We start from the raw sequence: 22,161 nt of genomic DNA, 5'->3' as shown, positions 1-22,161 counted from the left end.
AGTTTTGAACATATAACATGGTGGATGTTCTAGTCCGGTGAAAATACAAATTTTTATTTACAATGATATGCATATAGCTGAAAATTGGCATAGGTCATATGTATACTATTACAAATAATAAATGAGTTACAAAACCCCGATCCTTCGTCTGCTTAAAAAAATATTCAAGGCCGAAGATCAAAAGTATCGATTGCATTTATTTTATTTATACAAAATTCTTAGTAATACAATCTTATACAAAAAATGTTGGTATAGGTATTATAACAATTGGGAACATCGATTGTAATAATATGCATATCCGATGTATATAGATGATCTTATATACAGGCGTAAGTGGTCACCATTGCCCATAGACAATGGCGGTGTAAGAAATATTAACCATTCCTTACAATGCAAAAGATGTCTTTTGTGACTGTAGACAGGCTCAAACGTCCTTCGAACCGGAACACAACAACAATGAGTACTACTGTTTAGCGGTAGAATATCTGATGGGTGAGTCTACCCAGACGGGTTTGCACAAAGCCCTACCAAGTAATTATGAAAAAAATGATACTTTATTCTATTCCTACGAAAAACTTTTAGTATAGACTAAAATATAGATTCTGTGTAAAACATTAAACGCTTACTCTTCGCTTCACTTCTAATATGCAAATGAAAATTGGCATTTTATAAATTAAAATATTGTTTAATCTTTCATTATTCATTTTCTTAATATATTGAAGGGAAGTCTAACAAAAGAAGCTTTATACATATTCCTACGTATTTCATCGTATTTATAGGAAATAAATATCAACTACAAAATAAAATAAACAACTACATAATTAATCATTCATATTTTAAGAGACTTTGTAAAGATAAAATTTCCAATGCACCTATTCGACCTTTAATAAGTAGATGTGATTTTTTTAAATTATATTATATTATGACTGATACGTGAACGTTTTTTTTTTCCTAAACATACAGGTTTCTTCACGATGTTTTCCTTCACCGACGAGCTCGGTATAATTTACCTATGTAGGTATAGAAATTAAGCACATGAAAATTCAGTTGTGTCTGTCTGGGTTTTAATCCGCAGTCTTTGTTAAGGTTTAATGATTTTAAAAATACGAGTCATCTCGGTTCATAAATAGTATGTGGATATAATTCGGAATAAATGTTTTATTGAATAATTGGATAGTGTATGTTATGTACCAACCCCCAGAAGCAGTAAGTACATTTTATTAAGATTTACATTTGGACATATATATACACACTTTAGATGTACATAATATGCGTATTATTTTGAAGACATTTCATAATATGGATATTTTCTTTGCATCTAAGTATTCAATTTCCTATATACGCTGGTGGGGCCGCGGTTGTAAGCCACGAGCGTTCCCGTAGGCGTACCGTACCATTAGGCGGCGTGGTGGAAACACGAGGAGGTTTTAGTGGGTAGGGCGGGGTATTAGGCCAGGTGCGGGGCTTTAGGCCTCAGTGAGTCCTACGTACCCGTCTCGGTTCCCCGACCGGGCGGCATGGGTAAATGCATTTCCTCCTCGTAAAAGGTTGGAACATTTCTGCACAACACAGTCCAATAATATTATTGCCAGATTTACTATTAAGATAAAAATAAAGTAGTAATGTTAGGTATTTTTAATGTATTTGTTTAAGTTCAATGTCCCATTCGGTGCTTATGACCTAAGCGAGAAATTGAGAATGTCAACGAAGAGTTGCAGACAGAAATCGCGCGTTTGAACTGCGCATGTGCAGTTCAACCTCTGTTAAGCACGGTTAGCTCTCGTGTACCCTTAAAATACCTGTAAATTAAAAAAAAACGTGACACGAGGCCATCCTTTTTTTAGGAACAAAGTATTTTTCTTATTTACTTGTATGTAAGACAGAAATAATTTATTTTTATTAAAATTGAAATTACTGATCAATTTATGTCGATTAAACAGGACATAAACGAAAACACATAGAAGTAAATTAAATAAGGTTACGTAATACGTAAAATACGTAAATAGTACGTATACAATACGTAAAATGCCAATGTGTAGAGTTGGATGCGTTTTAACAAATAAATAAATAACTAAAAAATGTGTAGCTCAATATAAAAATATTTACATTTAATCTTGTTTTCTCATAAGACGATATTATTAATTACATGAAAGCACAAAAAGCCTTAGAAGAAAATGAGGTAATATTAAGGGTTTTTTGTTTTCGTAAACGTAATTTCATCTCACGCCCGGCGCTATGCAGCATTTTCAAGGCCGCGTCTATCAGTACTACAGTAGGCTGCAAGCAGCCGAGCGCGTTGCGCGATGTTATCCGCGCTATGACGGCACCCCGCGACCGACGTGCCGACGACAATGTCGAATTATTGCCTCTAAAATCAATGCTAGTGAATAATAATCACAGGGAAGATGAAGCTTATTACCCTCCCTCGCCCGTTTTTAACAACAATCCTTCCAGCTCGAATCTGTACGACTATACGCTACTGTCAAAGCGTACACCGGCATCAAAACGGTACGTTGCCTTTCAATCAATGTTTTGCAATAGTGGTCCTTTTTGTTTTGAAACTGATTTTGTTATAAAAACATGAAATTAATGTGAGTAAATAATTACTAGTACTTGCGTCTAAATTAAATTATAGTCCTTTGTTAACTTGTATTTGTTAGCATTAAAAAAAAGAGTGAATTCCAATATCCAAATAGGCAAATATTAATAGAGAAATTAAGTAAGTTATAGCATTGAATATACTAATGTGAAATGTAATTATTATGCAAGTTGAAAATTTATTTATGAAGAATTCGTTGTTGTAATAAAATATTGTGTATAAATATATTAAAAAATATATAATATGTATCAGTTTGAATGTTATCGTGTAACTAATTATTATATATATTTGTTTTATTATTTGTTTAATTGTAGTGAACATAATAGTGAAGCAACAAAAACGAATACAAAATCAAAAGCGAATGCAAATTTTAGTAGCTTGTGAAGTAATTAACAATTTGTTATAACGTTAATAATTGATAATAATTAGAGTGACAGCCCTTTTGATGTATTCACAAAAAGACGCGCCGTAAATTTTTGTTGCTGAACTACAATGTGCCGCGCGTTCTGCTTTATCTATACTAATACTATAAATGCGAAAGTAACTCTGTCTGCCTGTCTGTTGCTCTTTCATGGATAAACCACATTACCAAATTTCATCAAATTCGGTGTAGTGGTCTAGCCGTGAAACCGTAATAGACAACAAAGACTGACAGACAGTTACTAGATGTTTTAACACGAAGGCACCATATACATGAAAGGTTGAATTTATTTTTCGGAATAAGAAAATTTACAAATAATAATAATAACAATTATACCACCTTCATTGACATCTCATCCTAAGCTACATTCAAGTCCCTTGTTTCACCAGAGACTTGGACACTGGACAAAAAACTACAAAATACCACCTACACCGATACTTTACAAAGAAATTAAATTAGAATGTCGAAACAATTAAAAAAAGCACTAAGTATTTCCTGTTACGATTGATGTTAAATGTAAAGAACATCAACGAATATATTTTTTGTTCATATTCCTTTTAAAAAACCTTATTAACTTGCACGACGATTTAAATAAAATTTAAATACATAAATAGAAAAATGTTTTTTAAAGATAAAAAATACATAAAAATTATTAACACTAAGGTCTTAATTATAACGCGTGTAATGATGGCAAGAATGCTAGCAGTATTTCCCTATTTGATCGCAATTCCGATCCTTTAAAGAAATGCACCAGCCCTCTTGTCATCAGTAGAGGCAATAAAGCCAGGTGTGATACATTTAATGAAGGTTTATGCACCATTGATCCAGTGTCCAAGGTCTAAGCTGCAAATGGGACATAATTTGGAATGGGAGACGAATATTTGGATCGTTTGTTCGCTTTAGCTTTTCCGCCGCGGCTCCGGCTCTTAACTCTGGCTCTGTGTACCTGGTATGACATAGGCCCAGTGGGTCAAGGCATTCCGGTAGGGTCTCAAACAAGGGCCCGTCCTCGTTCCCAGGGAACCAGTGTCAGTCCATCATGTCTCTTGCCATCGTCATGACGAATTCAACGGGGCTCAATAAGACCAGGAACGTCGATGGTAGAAAGAGCCGTTTTTATCATACAATAAAATTAAGAAAATCTTGGAAAAGAAAGAGATAAAGATCACTTTATTTAAAAAAAATAATCTAAAAATAAATATTTGGTTGTTTTTACGTTTTTCACATACTTGGTAAGAGGTTGTGGAATATAAAAATTGGTGAAAAATAGTAAATTGTCTTTGTCTAAATCTCATTGTCTTTAATTAATTTATTTTTCTTCTTCTTCGTAGACTACTCCGTTCATCTCAGCCAGCACCGACACCACTGCTGACGCTATGTGGGGCTCCACCACCGTCTCGGAAGCGCGAAGAACTCACCGCACTCGCCAATCTGAAAAAGAAGGTAGCTCCTGCTCTCTTACAACACGCCAGGTATCCAATTTTATTATTTAATTCAATTTTCTATTAAACGATCTGTTTAATAGTTTCTTTACAATATTCTATGCTTAGGTCTTTTAGTTATCTTAATTATATCATAAATACGAAAGTTTGGATGAATGGATATTTGTTACTACAATCACGCAAGAATGGGATTGAAGATATCTAGTTTGGCATTTGGTGGTAGGGCGTTGCTAGGTAGCACTCATTAGATGTTTTACCGCTAAACAGCAATACTCGGTATTGTTATAAACCCAAGATTAGTGGCGGATTGACGATGTAAGGAATGGTTAATATTGCTTACCAATGTTTTATCGTTTATCACCAAATGACCCATTAAACTTATTCCATAGATAAAAAAGGAAAAATAACTCAAAGATTACCTGTTACCCCTCTGAAGCGGGCGTAAACTAAATATTTAAATAATTTTCATTGTTATTTTAACAATTTTATTGATAGAATACTCTTTGTTCATTCGAAAATTTTAACCCATGTTTGTATAATAAATTTAGAAAGAACAACAGTTAATTCTAAAATTAATTAAAATGTTATACTGTTTTATCTCAGACCGGCACAGCTTATTTAAGTAGATTCGTGATTACTTTTGTTTTTTTTGTAGTTCAATATTTTATTAAGCGGAATTAATTCTTCGTTTTCATAAACGACTATATAATTATGTATAAGGATTATTTGTGACTATTTATATTTTCAATGTATTCTTTAGACTTGAAAGAAAAAAAAAAAATAAGAATCCCAATATTTGTTTATAGTTTAATAGAAAATAATCCTTTTTTTCCATGAAAATAATTAATTTTTACAAATTCTCATGATTATTAAAGATTTTTGTACTATAATTAAACTAAGCTACCATTCAAACCATAAGTCGAAAAACAGATATTTATCCGGAGTAAATGCTTGAACTCTTATCGTGTCGGTTTTAATGTCTTTCTGGATTGTGAGAGTTAAGAACTACAATAATGGTGTTTTTGTGGACACACCCGCGCTCTAATATTAATAGATTCTGCGCAATTAGCAAATATCCCTTTACAATGACCGTCATTGCCGAAATCTGTGCAGTGACATGATCATTGAACCTATAATATATTATTTCATAATCATATTTTGTTATTGTATAAAATGTACAAATTGTAATTATACAAAACATATAATATGGTGATTATGAGAAAATCGCGTGCAAAGAAACCAGTGTTTACTTCTATCAAAGCTTTAAGTTACGAGCACGCAGGTCTCCCTTACTAGAGGTCAAATGGGGTAGCCAATGTTCCATTTCCGGCCAAGCTAATTTAGCACGCATGCAACTTTCCGCTTACTTTAATAGGTACTTTACGTCAACAAAAACGAGTAAAAACCGCTATAAAACATTTAAGACGTGTTAAAGTCATTTTCTAATTAATAAAACTGGTAATAAAATCTTTTGATTTATCTACAATTTTTAATGTGTAACATTTTTCCTAAATTTTTCCTTTCGCGTCCAATTTGTGGGATTGATTTTACAAAAAGGGACGGAAGTCAAGACCGGGGAAGCGCAGTCTATTTGTCAAATGAGCACTCGCAGTGCTACAGTTGGATATAATGTTAATGGTAGCTTTACATTTAATTCAACACTGTAACATGACGATTCAAAAGTGCTTTTATGAGCCTACTTGAATGAAGAATATAATTTTGGTATTCAATGTGAATTATCGGATATGAGTTGTTATACGTCATAAGTGACTACTGTAAGGCTCATAGGTTTTTGTAGATCTATTAAAAATGGAATAAACAATTGCGCGACTTTCCTGTTTATTTATATTTTTCGGTGGTGTCATTCATATTGATAAATAACTCCAAGAGTCGAATTTAAAGGTCTGGAAGCTCTGGGGCCACAAAGGAGAGGAGGCCCTAATAAGTATATTATGAATTAATTTCAATCAGTAAGCTATAATTTATTTACTTGTATCGGTAGCTTTAAGGACAGTAATTAGTAATATTATTATTTAACTTTATCTAGATATTTGTTTTCTCGTCGAAATCTCTGTTGTGGGGGCCTCTCTCATGTGGAGCCCCCAGGGCAGTTGTCCCGGTTGCCCTCCCCTAAATCCGGCCCTTATAATTCCTGTAGTTCTCTAGTGTTTGAACATTAGAGGTTAGTATATTACGCTAATTAAGAACTCTGAAGCTATAGTTAATTTTCAGGAAACCTTGGAGAAACCACGAGCCGACCAAAGAAGACAGTCAACCTGAACAGCTAGACAACAGACAGAAATTATTGCAAAGGGTAAGTATAACAATAATAACATTAAAGTATAAAAGAAATAGTAGAACATGTTACAAAATGATTTTATAAGATTATATTACTTAAAAGTAGTAACAATGGAGATGAAGAGATAAAAAACACCTCAGATTTCCATATTCCATGCAATGTGCTTATAGTTCGGATATATTATGTACTAAAACAGTTCTTATCAATATATCTCCGATTGACATAGAACTTGCATTACTTAATAGCCTAATATTATCAGGAGAGTTACATATTATATAGATATTACATAGATAATGCATAGCCCAGCTATTTCGGATATCTATACATATATGTATACACGGTACATATACCTAAATAACATTTTTTACAATTTTTGTCTGTCTGTCTGTTTGATCCGGCTAATCTCTGGAACGGCTGGACCGATTTTGACGGGACTTTCACTGGCAGATAGCTGATGTAATAAGAAGTGACTTAGGCTACTTTTATTTTAGAAATAATAATAAAGTCACGCTTTTTTATTAAATTCAAACGTACAAGAAGTCGCGGGCACAGCTAGTCGTCTATATATTTTATCACATGTTTTGGAATTAAAAAGGAGCAAATAGTAGGTATGAAAAAAAAATGAAATTGTATATATATATATAAACGTGCAGAATATTCTGGAAAGCCAGGCCCTTGACCTATTAGATCGTTGCGTGTGAAACTCGGGCGAAATTTTATAGTGAACTTTTGTTTATTTATTATTTTTACAGTTTTCAATCTATTTAAATGCGGTTATTGTTTTAATAAACATAACCTTAATTAGGCTTCAGCATTTTCAAGAATATACATGATTGATTATACTTGATCTTGCACTTGATGTCAAAGAGCAGTTACAGAAGTTACAAATCAAAATTAAAAATATCTGTTGAAAAGCAATTCTGAAGCCCTGGGTGGACACAACCCTCGTCACTGATACTGACTTCTTCTCCTGACCAATCGAGGCAATAAGACGGCGTGTTATATTATGTTTGATTAGGGTTTTTGCAGTAATACTCCAAGGTCACAGAGTTTCAACTACAAACAAAACAAATACAAAATTTTAAATAAGAGACGAATATTAGAGCTATGTTTATGTTAAATTTCATCAGAATAGGTAAAGAGGTTTTAGTCATAACAAAATAATATTAGAGTTTGTTTTGCCCGTTCTTCATGGTAGAACTTTAATTCCGAATAAGTGGTAGTTTTACATTTCATTTATTTTGCAAAATGACGATTCCAACGGTGTTTCTAAGAGCCTACTCGAACAAGCTGTCGTAGTGGTGCTCTATTATCGGTATTAAATTAAAATAGCGATTCATTCATCTTCAATTATTCTTTTCTATTTAATACTAACAGTTTCCGGGATTCATCTGCTTAAAATGTATTATTTTTCGTACATTGAAATAGTTACGCCTTATCCCAGACCCTCTGTTATATTAAATTGCATTACGATCGGTCCAGAGGTTAAATCGTGACGATTCGTCATGACAAATACATACATCTAATTTTACAGGTATAATATTTATATATAGGTTATATATTAGTATGATGAACTATATTATACAGCTTTGGACGTACTTCTTTCGGAACTTGAGATAATATTGCCTTTTATCAAAGTACTGAACAATGAAAAACTTTATTTGATTATGTAATTTATAAATGAAATCTATTTTTAATCTGATGTTATTATTGAGTTTATAAGACTATAATAGTTTAAATTTACATTACGTTTACCTAAATATAGTCATGATTGTTGTTTTATTTAATAGCCAATTGCCGAAGTGGATTTACGGATTTATATTGTCTGTGACTTTTGATGTTCAATCGTTCGTACAAAGTGTTATTCTCGTATTGATAATGAACGCAGCCTCGTGATAGTTATTCCAGGCAACAAGGTCCTTGGTAGTCGAAGGTTCTGGAAATAGGGCGCGCCCTTGACCTCATAGTAAACGCGATCGTCTTGACCTTGAATATATCCAATACAATAATATAATACAATATCTGTTTCATTTATAAATATGTTAATTTACTTGATACCTATAAGGGTATGAAATAATAACCATATGTTAATTATTTCCCTTAGAACGAGACTTGACTTGGTCTCTTAATAATAATTCTTTAACAAACAAATAAACGTCATATTTATAATATTTATTAACTAGCAAAGCTCCACCAATAGCAAATGAAAGTGTAAAGTGTAATGAGATTGAGCTTTAGTTCATTGACTTTAAAAAGTATATAATTATTGTGGAAGTTGAATTCACACCTTTATTATACTTTACTGATTACATTTAAAAAGAAATTAAACTGTGTTTTATATAAATCTTAAATTCTTTTTTACTTTTTAAAAACTTATTAGTCATCAATTTTAAATAGTTTAAACTGAAATTAAGGAATTTTAGCGCAATACTAAATGTACTTAATTACTATTTTAAATACGTTTGATATCTCGTGCATTTATAGAAATTACTGAACCGAGAGTATGATGCCTTCAGAATTTCGAAACTGTTATCTCTCACTAGTGGAAGCGAATTTCAACCTTAATCGAAATAGGCGAAGTCTTCGAAAAGACAAGGGTATTGAGGTGAAAATATCAATTCCTGTAAGTATAAATTCGCTTGAATCTCACGAATATGAAATGCGATGTTTGCCCCTTGAAACCTTTAATCGTTCAAGCGATTTTCTACCCGACGTAACAACCCAAAATACTAGTAATTTATGTGGGATAAATAAAATGGTCTGCCAATAAAGATAGCAGTTGATGTCGCTTGTAATGCCTTCGTTGAATTAGAACCGAATTTGGGTTTGGATATTAATTATATTATTTTTGTATTTTTTATAAGATTATCTGTATCGATTTCGGACTTTTCGGACTTTAGACGCAGTCTTTACTTTTTTTATTTCTATTTTTAGGGATGGTGATTGTTATAATAAGTGTCATAATTACACTTTTTATTAGATATATATAAATTTCTTCAAACATAATTCGTGTATGCGTACCAAAAAAATCCGAAACTATAGTCTTTACATAATTCTATTCTAAGCGCAATTAAGGAGTGATCTTTATAAGAACAACGGGCATGTAAAACTTATTGAAGATACGTCATTAAAATTGCAAACCAATGATATAAGTAAGATTTTCATGACTTATTTTAGATATTATCGTCAAACAAGCATTTTAGCGTCACATTATGTGAATGTATCGCTATGCAGTTCTGATATCGTTAGCTATAGACCATACATTTTGTCATTGTTTTTAACTTTGAACATAGTATAATTCTAGATAGTCTCTTCCTCAAACAATGATGAAAAAATACGTACAATCATATAAAATAAATATTTTGTAATTTTAACATAAAGAATTTAATAAAAATCAAGAAACTCAGAACTCTTTGTTTCTAACAATTTGTTTTTAACAGTTTGTTTCTTGAAATGTAGTTTTTTTTTAGACGATAGTACGAAGCATTTCTAATATCAGACGTTCGAGTTATCTTAAGAACCGCAATGCAGGCATAGCCTTTAGATATGCAAATTTTGTTTAAACGGCCATTTTTAGAACTTTAAACCTATGTAGTATCTAAATATTTCACTATATTTTATGAATAAAACTTATGTATTATAAAGATACATACATATATCGAAGGCAACATGTTTGTGAAGAATTCAAAGAATTATAATAAAAAAACACATCCAATGTTGCCATAATAAAATCTTAATGAACATTAAAACTTATTTTGTTCAATGATCTACTCGCTATTTTATACCAAAACACATGAGAAATGATAATAACAGAGAAAAAAACTTTTTTTTATATAAAAAGAATAGTAGTAATGCCCCAAATATATTAAGAAATAACTAATATTCCGTTTTACCCCTCTTTTTAAACTTATCACTTGTGTTAGGAGTGGGTACGACAATGGCCTAAGAGGTCAAAATCAATCCTGTGGCTTTTTACATCGCTAAGCGGCCCGTTAACCATTTCGCTATTGACGCTTCATCTCTTATTTTTAAGTCGTAATCCTGTATTTCAACTCCTTGAACAAGTAAGTTAATTCGCTTACCGAGTGATTTTATTTTAAAAAACCAGCGTGCCGTTATGTGCAGCTATTTAGTCACGCTTCCATTTCTTTCATAAGCTAGTACTTCTACTATCAAAATGCTAGTATTGAAATCATGGCAAGTAGTGTGTTGTTCGTACTCCGTTTTAAACACGAAACGCAGTTCATATAACTTCATGGATTTAATTACCATCGTGTTGAATGATAGCCGAGATGACCTGGTAAGACAGTTTGAAAGGTGACACGAACCCATACTACTGGGTTTTCATTCATTTATTGCTCTGTGGCAAAGAAAAATATTGTGAGGAAAAATTAATGTGTATGTCGGGTGAAATTCTGCTATTTATGTATGCACCAACCCGCATTTTATCCGACGGATGAAATAAACTGCAAACCTCAAAATGAAAGGCAGTTGGATCGCACCGAACATCAAAGAGATGCAACAAAAGCGAATATAGAATCACATTCACGGTAGTGCGAATCGCGTTTTTTTGACAAGACGTCAAAAGTGTTGTCATTGTTATTACTACTTATTAACGTTTTAACAAATTGTTAACTCCTGCACTAACTACCAGAAATTTTCCATGCAAGCATATTATAATATATTCAATGATTAAAGTAAAGAAAGATAAATCTTCTATAATTAACATTAATAAACTTTTTGATAGAAATTAAACCGACGACAAAAGAAAAAAAATGCTGGTAATTTCAATAACCAACATCCTAAGCTAACGTAAGTAACAAATTTTGAATCTGTGCCAAAAAAATAATTTCGTCATATAATTATCAAATTATCTTAATAATTAATTTGAATTCCCAATATACTGTTAAGATTTACGTTAAGTCATTTCACAGTCAGTCACTTATACATTGAATATGCAAGTCAAGTCTTGAAATGAAATTTTAAACGAGTGTAACCTAATTGATTGAGTTGACACTTTGCACACACAAATGTTTCTGGAAACAGTACAAAATACTATGTAAACAATACAGTGTTCTTTCTCTTAAAACACTTCATATGTGATATTTATTTCATATCATTTACATTTGAAAACCGTGTAGTTGCGAAGCGTGCATGACTTCCAACGGGGTCGCTACGTCACCGTTTCCGCTACGGACGTGCTACAAGTTTCGTAGAACGTCCTAGCAGTCTTATAGTTGTGTGGAGAGTATCTTCCATTTTCACTATATCTTTGAAAAAGATTAAAACTTTTACTTTTTTAAAACATTAAAGTAACAATAAACAAGTGTTAATCAAAAGTTAGTGATGTATTTTATTTATCGATACGCAACAAATATGCTGATAAGCATATTCAAGTAAAATTTAATAAAACCAGAATAATCATGTATGATAGGAACGCATATGTCAGTTGATTTTATATGTATTATAAAAATCCAATTCAATTGGATCTTAAGTCGAATATCACAGAAACATAGTTCTCATTACAAAAGTTCCATAAAGCATTTCTTTTCTAAGAAATATCTTTGAAATACTCCTTAAATACGAGTACGCCGCATTCGTACGGTCTGTAGTGACTACAGCTCTTCTTTGTTTATTTATCCAAGTTTCCACAAACTTCTATTTTTAGAACATATATTTTGTATATGGATGGTTAAATACGTTTAAAAAGATTTATAGTTTAGAGGTTTATAGATGTATGTTGGAAATTATTTTCAAATTCAACATAAAAAAAGTATTAGACTCTCATATTGATTGTCAGATTTGTTTATTCGATTATAGAAGTTTTATAATTCATTATTTCATACGGACAAAAAACGCTATTATAACACAATATAAATAAATGATAATAACCAATAAATATTCTATATAATCTATGTCTAATCACTACATAGTATAAAACGAAGTCGCCTCCCGTTGTCTGTCTGTCCCTATGTATGCTTGATCTAAGCATTTAAAACTACGCAAAGGATGTTGAAACGGTTTTTTTAATACATAGAGTGATTCAAGAGGAAGGTGTACATGTTTATACAAGCATAATATAATATAGAAACACTGATAATTTCAGAGGTTTCTAATGTGATGTCGTAAATAAATAATTTTTTTTTTCGCGCCTACATTGCAATCGCAGGTTGACAACGAGATAGAACAACATAATGTACTATAGTATTGCACACCTGAAAAACGTCTTCATAAAAGCTGCGTGATGGTATATGTCTATCTCTTAGGGATAACCCACAATAACCATTTTTTATCCTTTATAAATAACGGCTTATTTACGAAGCGATTTTAAGCAAACAGCATATATCCTTATCCAATTAAGTACCTTAAATAAATTGTGCATATAATATAGATCAATATGGCCCTGAACTGACTGAAAAAAGCTGTGAACGTTCTATACAAAGACATTCTTTTATATATTTAGTATCAGCATTGCATACGTGCGAAGCCGGGGCGGATCGCTAGTAATATTATAAATCAGTTTTTACGTTTTCAAGACAAAAGCACTGAACCGAATTTGATGAATTTTTTTTATAAAGCAAACTTGATTCCCAATAAAAGGCATAGGCTACTTTTTATACCTGACGACTAACCCCTAAAATGCGAGTGATGTCAGGGCCGACAACTAGTTTTTGTTAAATTTTCCTGCACTCGATTGAGTGCATATACTTTGGGTGCTATATATATACAAATAAAAAAATGAACAATTAATAAATAAATAATCATTAAAAGTATTACTGTTTCAACGGATCACTTAATTTATTAAAATATATTTCAAAGTAACGAACGACGGAATAGTGGGACCGCTCCATCTCTGAGTCTTTGTGTATAAAGCTATACAAATTTAACCTCATTTTTGCGGTAGTTTTTAAAGGGCAGAATCATTAACGTAATCGCTGAGCTGTTTTACCTCTACAAGTGTACATTACATTATCAATAGTTCCATAACAATATCAAAGGCAAAGGTTTAACTTTAGTCAGTTGCCTTCCGCATAACTATTTTATATTAAAAAAAAAAATCTCGTTTTATTACTTTTCACAATCCCGTCTGGACAACTAGATGATTATTAATTTATTACTCTGGGTTTCGTCCAGTGAAATAAGTGAACCAGTATAATTAGACACGAAGATTATAATAATTAATATAGCATAAATCTTATAACGTAATTATCTTGGATATATTGGGTAGCGGCGCTATCACTAAGTTATGTCTTTTTCTTTGTGGTTAAAGACATCTAGATCATAATCACTACCCATGTATGTAGTCCATTCAGGATTGGTTCCGTCCATCTCTGGTATAGATACACGCTCTAGCCATCTCGGGTCGACTCGGCTATCATTGAACACGATGATTAATTATCATTTCATTTCATTCCATGAAAATATATGAACTGCCTTTCGAGTTTAAAACTGAGTACGTTCGAAAAACACACTACTTGCCATGATTTCAATACTGGCATGTAGTTAGTAAGGGTAGTATGTGAAAGAAATGAAAGCGCTTGACTAAAAGGCTTCACATAACGGCACGCTGATTTTTTTAAACTGATCCCATTCATTTAGGCGAGTTTCCTAATTTCCTCGTCCATTATAGGAGTTGAAACAAACGCTTACGACTATAAACAGAAGGTTTAAAGGTCTAAAAGTTTAAACAAAATTTGCATGTCAAGACTGTGCCTGCATTGCGGTACCAGAGATAACTCGTCGCACGTCTGATACTAGAACTACTTCGTACGTAATCTAGCACAATCATAACGCAAGCATGTGTGTTTGAAACAAACAGTTCTTTATTTTCTTAATTACTAATAATTATGAGATAATTATGACCTGATATGTATATTTTTTATCGCTTTACGTATATCAATTATGTTAAGACTCGCGTAAAGAAGGGAGTTTCCTATTTTGGAGGAGGATTTATGATAAAAAAACGTGTAGTATTCGATTAGGATTGTTGCGAAAGACATTTGACTGTCGTGTTGTTCTTGGCATCCACCACTATCACCCGTATTCCTCGCTAGCACTGACAAAGCACAGCACAGAGCGGGGTGTCTACATTCGGAAAGCACGTAATGATGTTGATTCTGTTCCTGAACTCTAGTCGTTCTTTCAGATTATGAGCGTAAGTAAGAAGATAAATTGTGCTTGTGAATAAATTGTATGTGTATATACCTGTGCACTGTAATATGTGCCGCGCGAACGTAATAAGTAACGTCATAAGTAAATTCAATTATAACCAACGTAGTCCTAACTATGTAGTACATATTCACACCGTTTTATTAAGTAACGAACAAATTATTTTTTTGTTCATATAATACCTTATTAAGTAGAGTGCTATAGCAGATACAGGATAAGTTATTAAAAGCACAGGGTTCCAAGCTCACAATATGTTATTAAAATTTATAATACCAAGAGCTCGTACAACTTTCCAAGTTATGACGATATTAGTTCTAGGTTCGCTCCTGTGTTCTAAAATATTTTAAGCAAATTCATTCTGTGAAGTTACTTATAATAAATTCATATTATGTCTTAAATATGAAATTATACTTTAAACATTATTAAATTTTACGGCATTTTATAACCACACCGTTATGAATGCCTAGTCGTTATTGAGAATTGATAAAAAACTTTTCTTTATTATTACAGTTCGTTGATAAGGTTCAGTATAATAATTTAAAAACTTTCATTTGAACATCTTTGACTACACGGAGGGTACATCATCAGCTAAAATTACAGTTCAATATTAAATGCAAGTTAACCAAGGATTATTATATTTTTATCTGAATAAGGATTAATAAAGAATTGGAGAAAATTACATCGTGAATAACCTAAGGATTTTTAATATGTAATATAGAATAATAGTTATTAGAAAATAGATTAGATTAGAGCTTTTTAAGACCTGTATTTCACTAGTACATTGTTTTGATGTATTTCCTAAAGTTTAGCCAGCGTTAGCCATGTAAGCATACGAACAGTTTTTTTGGAAATCATAGTTCAGCCAGAATCATAATTTGGACAAAACATTTACAAATTATATATAAAAACCTTCTTCGTTTACCGCTCTTTCTGATAGTGATAACCGCATCAAAGAAAACGTAAAGCAGAAGAAAGCGGAGATTTAGACATAAACAGAAAGCGACTTTATATTATACTATTTATAGATATATGTATATATGGTAGCTGCCCGTCCCGAGTTCGTATGAATGTTATTATGTTTGTTAAAAAACCTGGAGATCGATCGCAGCTCAACCTCAAACAGGACTCACTTCAGGTCCAGCCGCTTAAGTACATATAAAAGATTTATATAAATAAAACAACCAAATGGTGCTTAGTGACGCCTTTCTATTTTATGACATGTTTACTAGTTTTAATCAATCCTCTCTTTTAATACGATATTGAGTAGATGACATAACATATTGTAAACTGCAATGATAAATATTTATAAGTATTATATCTAAGCTTTATATTCAATAGAGTGTATGCCAGTGTATCATTTATTAAATTCAATAGAAATTCAATGTTATTTTCTCAACGAACCCAGTATAAAATTAGCATATTCGTTCAAAAAAATAGTACTTTGGATGCAAATCGGCTTTCGGGCGATCGGTGCTTCGGTACATACTCGTAGTTGAAACGGCTTTGCTCTCATTAGGGTTATTTATCGGGTAAACGCTGTCGGCACGCAGGCCTACGTTGCCGCATGTCTGACTTATTCATGATACAATAATATATTTAATACTATTATGTAATCAATGGCATATTGTTATTTTTTAAGTTAACTTTTTGTCTACTATTACGTTGAATAAGAAAAAAAATATTTAGGACAAGACCGTTATTGCAATGGAGATTAATAACTGAATAATAAATATATTTATTAAATAATAAATACATTTATATTACATATTATATTATACTTTTATAATGTATACTATTTGACATTAAAAATTTCATTATAATAAGTTTTCATATTTTTAGAGCTAAATGTAGATGCGAGTGCAGTTTACAATGAAATTAAATCAAAATAAAACCTGACATAGGTTTCGAAAGTCTTAAAAAATATTTGAATAACCGCGAAGTTAATCGGGAGACTTACTAGTTATAGATAAATCTTAAAACTGTTTTATATATTATGATGTAGTCCATACTTTCTTGGTTTACTATTTACTAATAAACGACGCGAACAGGTACCAGAATATATATTTTTTTCAAAAGACGTAAGATAAATAAATTTTATATATCACTCGAACGAAGTCGAGGGTCGAGAACAAATGAAATAGTTCCATATTTATTTTTCGATATAACTTTTGAAATACTTGGCTTATTTAATATGGAAGGAACCCTTAAATATGAACTTTGACCTTTTGAAGTTTTTTGGACGATACCCAAAGAAATATAAATATTCCGTAACGATATTCGTAGCTTGTATTTCTTACGTAAATCATAAAATTATGAGACTGGCACATCAGTAGGCAAAGTATGCCAAAAAATATTTTTAGAATACATTGCAAAATTAAATAGAGAGCGGTTCAATCGTATTGGCGCAGCTCCAATTTGTGCGGTTCACTTGCAACTTTATTGATTTAAAGCCGTAACTTTTAAATTGCACATTACTTACTTTTTGAATCTTAGATATAAACTTGTCTATGATCTAAAGCTAAACGATCCTCTTATCTACAATATATATTTTTATTACCCATTAAACATAACGATCTGGTTTAAAGAATTAAATAACTTAGTTATATATTTTTATGTATTATAGATACATAGAAAAATATTATGAATAGTGTAGTTAATAGTAGTTATTATTATACAAAACAAAACAATATTGAGTCACGCAGTTTCTACATGAGAAATTAGCTTATTAACTAAAAATTAACATTTTATGTTAACACCAAATTGCACGGAAAACATTGTTTTATTCTATCCTTGCGGGGCGAAGGTTCATTCAACAGTATATGTATATTTGCATTCAATTGAACGTAGACAGTAAAGAGGTTAACTGTCATTCAATGTAATATATTACTAGCGCAGCACTTAGCACGTTTTGTTATTAAAAGAACGGTAATCTCAGGCCAATATAAGCTGGGCGATCAATCATCTTTACTCTGTTAATGACGTTTGATGTAGGGTAAAGTGATTGATTTTTATGATCCCTTTCATGAACGGGCGAAACTTTAATGGATTTTCCATTAAAGGATATAAAAATAAGTTCACACTATATTTTAAAAGTATTTAGTTAAAAAAATCGTGATAGAGTAAAAATATAGGAGTCGAATCTTAATATTATTGTAATTGAAAGCACCAACCGTGCCAACCCGCATTGGAATCAACCAACCCGCATTAGAGCAGCGTTGTGGAATAAGCTCCAAATCTTCTCCTTAAAGGGAGGGTAGGCCTTAGCCTAGCAGTAGGAAATTTACAGGCTGTTACTGTTGTAACCGTGCGATTGCTTCCATATTATGGTCCTGATATACTAATAACTTAATTTATTATATGTGCATGGTACATTTAATTCCCAATGACAAATGGACAAAGGACAAATATATTATATTTATCTATTGATCAACGTAAATTTCGTCATTATGCAATTTTCTCTTTTTATAATAGAATAAAAAGATATATATTTAAAATCTCCAATCCATCCTATCTCCAAAATATATATTTAAAATCATATAATGTTTAGGATTGTTATATGTGTAAGATATATTAATATTGTATTATTTCAGATACTTTTATCCAAGCCGGTAAGCATGGTAGTCCAATGGAGCGAAGTACGCACTGCTTGGCAGGACAGTGATTTTATTACAGAATGCTTATGTTGGCACAATGTCTATCGCCAAAGGCACGGCGCTCCTCAGCTTTACATGGCACCTGAGGTAATTATAAATTTCCGAACTGGTAATAATGCATCATATAATCATGTAAATTTACGATTCAAAGGTGGTTATTGCGTGAGCCAGTTTGAATATAGTATATTTTAATTTAAAAGTTAATACATTTTTTTTTCATAAAACTGGACTCTATATATTGCTAAGAGATATTTTCTGTATTCATAGTTTATTAATTAATCATTTCATATTGTAGTTGTGCGATTACGCCCAAGCTTGGGCCAACCATTTGGCGCACACCAACAAATTCCGTTACAGAAACGATCGAGACGTTGGACAGAATCTCTATCAGCGTCCCGTAAGCGATATTCAGCCTGACGTGACCGGTGAGACATTATTCTAATTCAATTTTGAATAGACGCTGAACAATAGCAACGAAATCAAATAAAGTAAGACATCGATGTCGATTAAACAGGGTTTAATATATTTTTCCAATTATTGGTAATTTAATGTACTAAATATGAATTTTATGATAATTATAACCTTACCCCAAGTACTTTCAAAAGTACTCTCTTATACGTATTTGTAATTTGGAGTAAATACTCTAATGTTCAAATAGTTTTCTTTTTAAATTGGTAATACAATTTTCAGGTCAAGAAGTATCATCGTATTGGTATGCAGCAGTTCGTCAGTACAACTTTTTTAAGGATACTGACATTCTGCATGCAAACGTTAATGCAGGTAAACATATTGTTATATATACATATATAAACTTCAATCCAGCGCTAGTATAAGTCGAAGGATGAGCTCCAAACCTACTCTTCAAAATTAGAGCAAGGCTTATCCTATCAGTGTGTTATCATTTACATGCTGTTAAATACACGTTTGCAATTACAATATCGGTAAGGATGGGATACTCACTTAATGGTAACTTACAACTTACTTAGTAGTAGGGTTTGGTGTTAAAGCCTGTCTTATCTACTCATACATTCTACCTTCAAGCAACAATACTCAATATTGTTGTGTTACGGTTTGAAGGATACGATACGGGACATAACATCATGGAGTTTTATAAGGAATGATTAATATTTCTTACAGTACCTATATCTATTGGCTATGGTGACCACATACCATCAGATAGCCTATTTACCAGTCCACCTACATTTATGAAATATAATGTAGACGTAGTTTCATAGACTAAATATTAAGTGTTTTTATGCAGCGGATACGAAGCAACAATAAAAATCAATATTTTCATTATTTTCAGGTCACTTCACACAGATGGTCTGGGTGGCTACACGTTTCTTTGGAGTGGGCAAAGCCAGATCTCGGGCAGGCAAGGTAATAGTAGTAGCTAATTATTCTCCTCCGGGGAATATGTCTGGGCAGTTTGAAACCAACGTATTGCCGCCCCTCCCGGACAATTTTCCAGACATACCTCAACCAGAACACTGACGACAGCTTTCCATACGTGGCAGACGGCTCAAAATCGACGCCACGTTTAGGAAATAAAACAATATCCGAGCAATTTATATGATTCACGAGCAAGAAAACAAATATTGGTTCGAATTTAAAACAGGTTATATTCTCCCAAAATGGTTTTAAAATTATAAACAGATTCTGGAATGGATTACCTAGACAATTATTTTCCGGCTTGTCATTTTAAATACTGCTTCTATAAAAAAAAATCTAGAGTATCTTACGTTGTGGTGACATTTTCAAAAATGAATATAACATTTTAATTAATCGAATCCAACTTTTCGCTCACATTTGAAAGTTATTTCCAATTTTATTTTATAATTCTTTCGAAACTTTGCTTCCATATCAGTATAAAATAAAAACAAAACTTCGAAATAATCCGGTCTAAAAATAATACTTCCGGCCTAAGTAAAATATAATTATTTACACGAACAACTCCCTTTATCAGGATATGGAATTATAATTTAACCAATAAAGACATCCAAAGCTCTTTTAAACATGGTAAAAAGAGAGACTTTTGATAAAATTATATAAAAGTTAATGTACTACTTTTATAAAAAAGGTTATTGACATAGAGGTCCTTGCAGTAGAATGCGTAGTTAGTGATTAGATATAGAAATAACGGTTGTTTTGCCTGAGCTTATAACTTATCTGATAACGTTTAAGCTTGCCTAATAAAAACGCACATATGTATATTTAATATATAGAACATCCTGCCATTTACCATTTCTTCAAAATTAAATATAGAGTATACGTTTATAATTTTAATTAGACATTATAATTGTAATCGTTTGTAAATTGTATCACGTGCAACGGTTAGGTTATAATTAATATTACGATTAGTATTATATTTATATTTAAAAGCTGGTTATATATTTAAAATGTTAAAACTAATAATTTACATACAAAACGCAGATTAACTGTTGAATCCGCGCACGTTATAAATATTCGAAATAGTTGAAACTGGCCGGACTGCGTCGGGTACGCACACACAATCAATGGTCGCATTATACTGGCGAATCTTCGTACGCCGTTCGCCAACACTCAGGACGCATACTAAGTATATTTTTATACCAAATAAGGAGAGAGAACACAGGGCGAGAGCGTATTTCACAGAATATGGCCTTTAAACCCTCATATATATTTCTAGATTTAACTCTAAATGTGTGGTAAAGTAATCTACAAAGATTAATAGATCAAAAAGTATTGGGCACGTCGGGAAAAATATATAGGTGTCTCTCCACAAAACGCTCTCTTCTAAACGTTTTTCAAATGTTATCTATCACTCAAATTCTAGCGTGATATTGTACTCACAACGTGCCCAAGGAAGTTGCACTTAAAAAAAGTTGTTGATACACTGTTGGGGTACAGTAAAAGTTGCAGACGCTCTAGGAATGCTAAGAACGAGATCCAGGGGTCTGCGTGACTGGGTCAGGATGTGAAAAGTTCATTTCTAGATATGCTGATAAAGTGGCACGATTACATTTGAAACTAATAATATAAAAATGGGAAACCGTGGGGTGTCTGTAAAAACTGTGAATGAGTTTAAATAGTTATGACGTCCAAGCGTTAATAGGAATGTCATACCGCCATTATGAACTTATCTTCGAGAACTACGTTATTTAGTACGTTATACAAAATATTTAAACGGAATGCAACACTCGATCCATTCTTCCCAAGGTCATGTAAAACTTTCAGACATTTTACGCTTTTTACGCATGATTGTAGTTGCAAGTGTAGGCATATCTATGAGCTTTCCACTTTTTATATATATTATATAGTAACGGGTTTTAAACATTTAAAATTAATATGCATTTATAAATTATATTAATTATTATTAATAATGAAAATATTTCGATTTATTAGCTCAACTAGTCAACTAGATGTTATAGAAAATACTTATTCGTAAGAAAATAATTTCGAAACTTGACCTAAATTACCGGGTTATGGGTACATATTTCGCTCTTCCCTGTTATTTAAAATCCCGGGCTTCCTCAAATGTTATCGTAGTTTTCCTGTACACTTGTTACGTTTACAATGCAATATTAAATGAGCTTTAT

General features: G+C 31.9%; 1 protein-coding gene across 1 annotated transcript; it reads left to right on the top strand.

The window, feature by feature from the left end:
- The first annotated feature begins 2,145 nt into the window (after positions 1-2,145).
- Positions 2,146-20,299, top strand: LOC113404499 (uncharacterized). Its single transcript, XM_026645418.2, has 7 exons — positions 2,146-2,508; positions 4,352-4,492; positions 6,695-6,776; positions 18,521-18,670; positions 18,879-19,008; positions 19,274-19,363; positions 19,890-20,299. The coding sequence occupies exons 1-7, from the start codon at positions 2,147-2,149 to the stop codon at positions 20,075-20,077; spliced, it is 1,143 nt and encodes a 380-aa protein (XP_026501203.2). The 5' UTR covers position 2,146; the 3' UTR covers positions 20,078-20,299.
- Positions 20,300-22,161: the final 1,862 nt, after the last annotated feature.

This window comes from Vanessa tameamea, chromosome 5 (genome assembly GCF_037043105.1).
Source record: "Vanessa tameamea isolate UH-Manoa-2023 chromosome 5, ilVanTame1 primary haplotype, whole genome shotgun sequence".
In the NCBI taxonomy this organism is placed as follows: Eukaryota; Metazoa; Arthropoda; class Insecta; order Lepidoptera; family Nymphalidae; genus Vanessa; species Vanessa tameamea.
The sequence above is the reverse complement of the archived record's forward strand: the minus strand, read 5'-3'. Positions and strand labels throughout refer to the sequence as shown.

Excerpts from the sequence above, each read along its gene's own strand:
- LOC113404499 (XM_026645418.2), top strand. The coding sequence starts at position 2,147 with ATGAAAGCACAAAAAGCCTTAGAAGAAAATGAGGTAATATTAAGGGTT. Across the intron at positions 2,509-4,351 it reads CGTACACCGGCATCAAAACG|ACTACTCCGTTCATCTCAGC; the intron begins GTACGTTGCCTT and ends TCTTCTTCGTAG. Across the intron at positions 19,009-19,273 it reads TATTCAGCCTGACGTGACCG|GTCAAGAAGTATCATCGTAT; the intron begins GTGAGACATTAT and ends TACAATTTTCAG.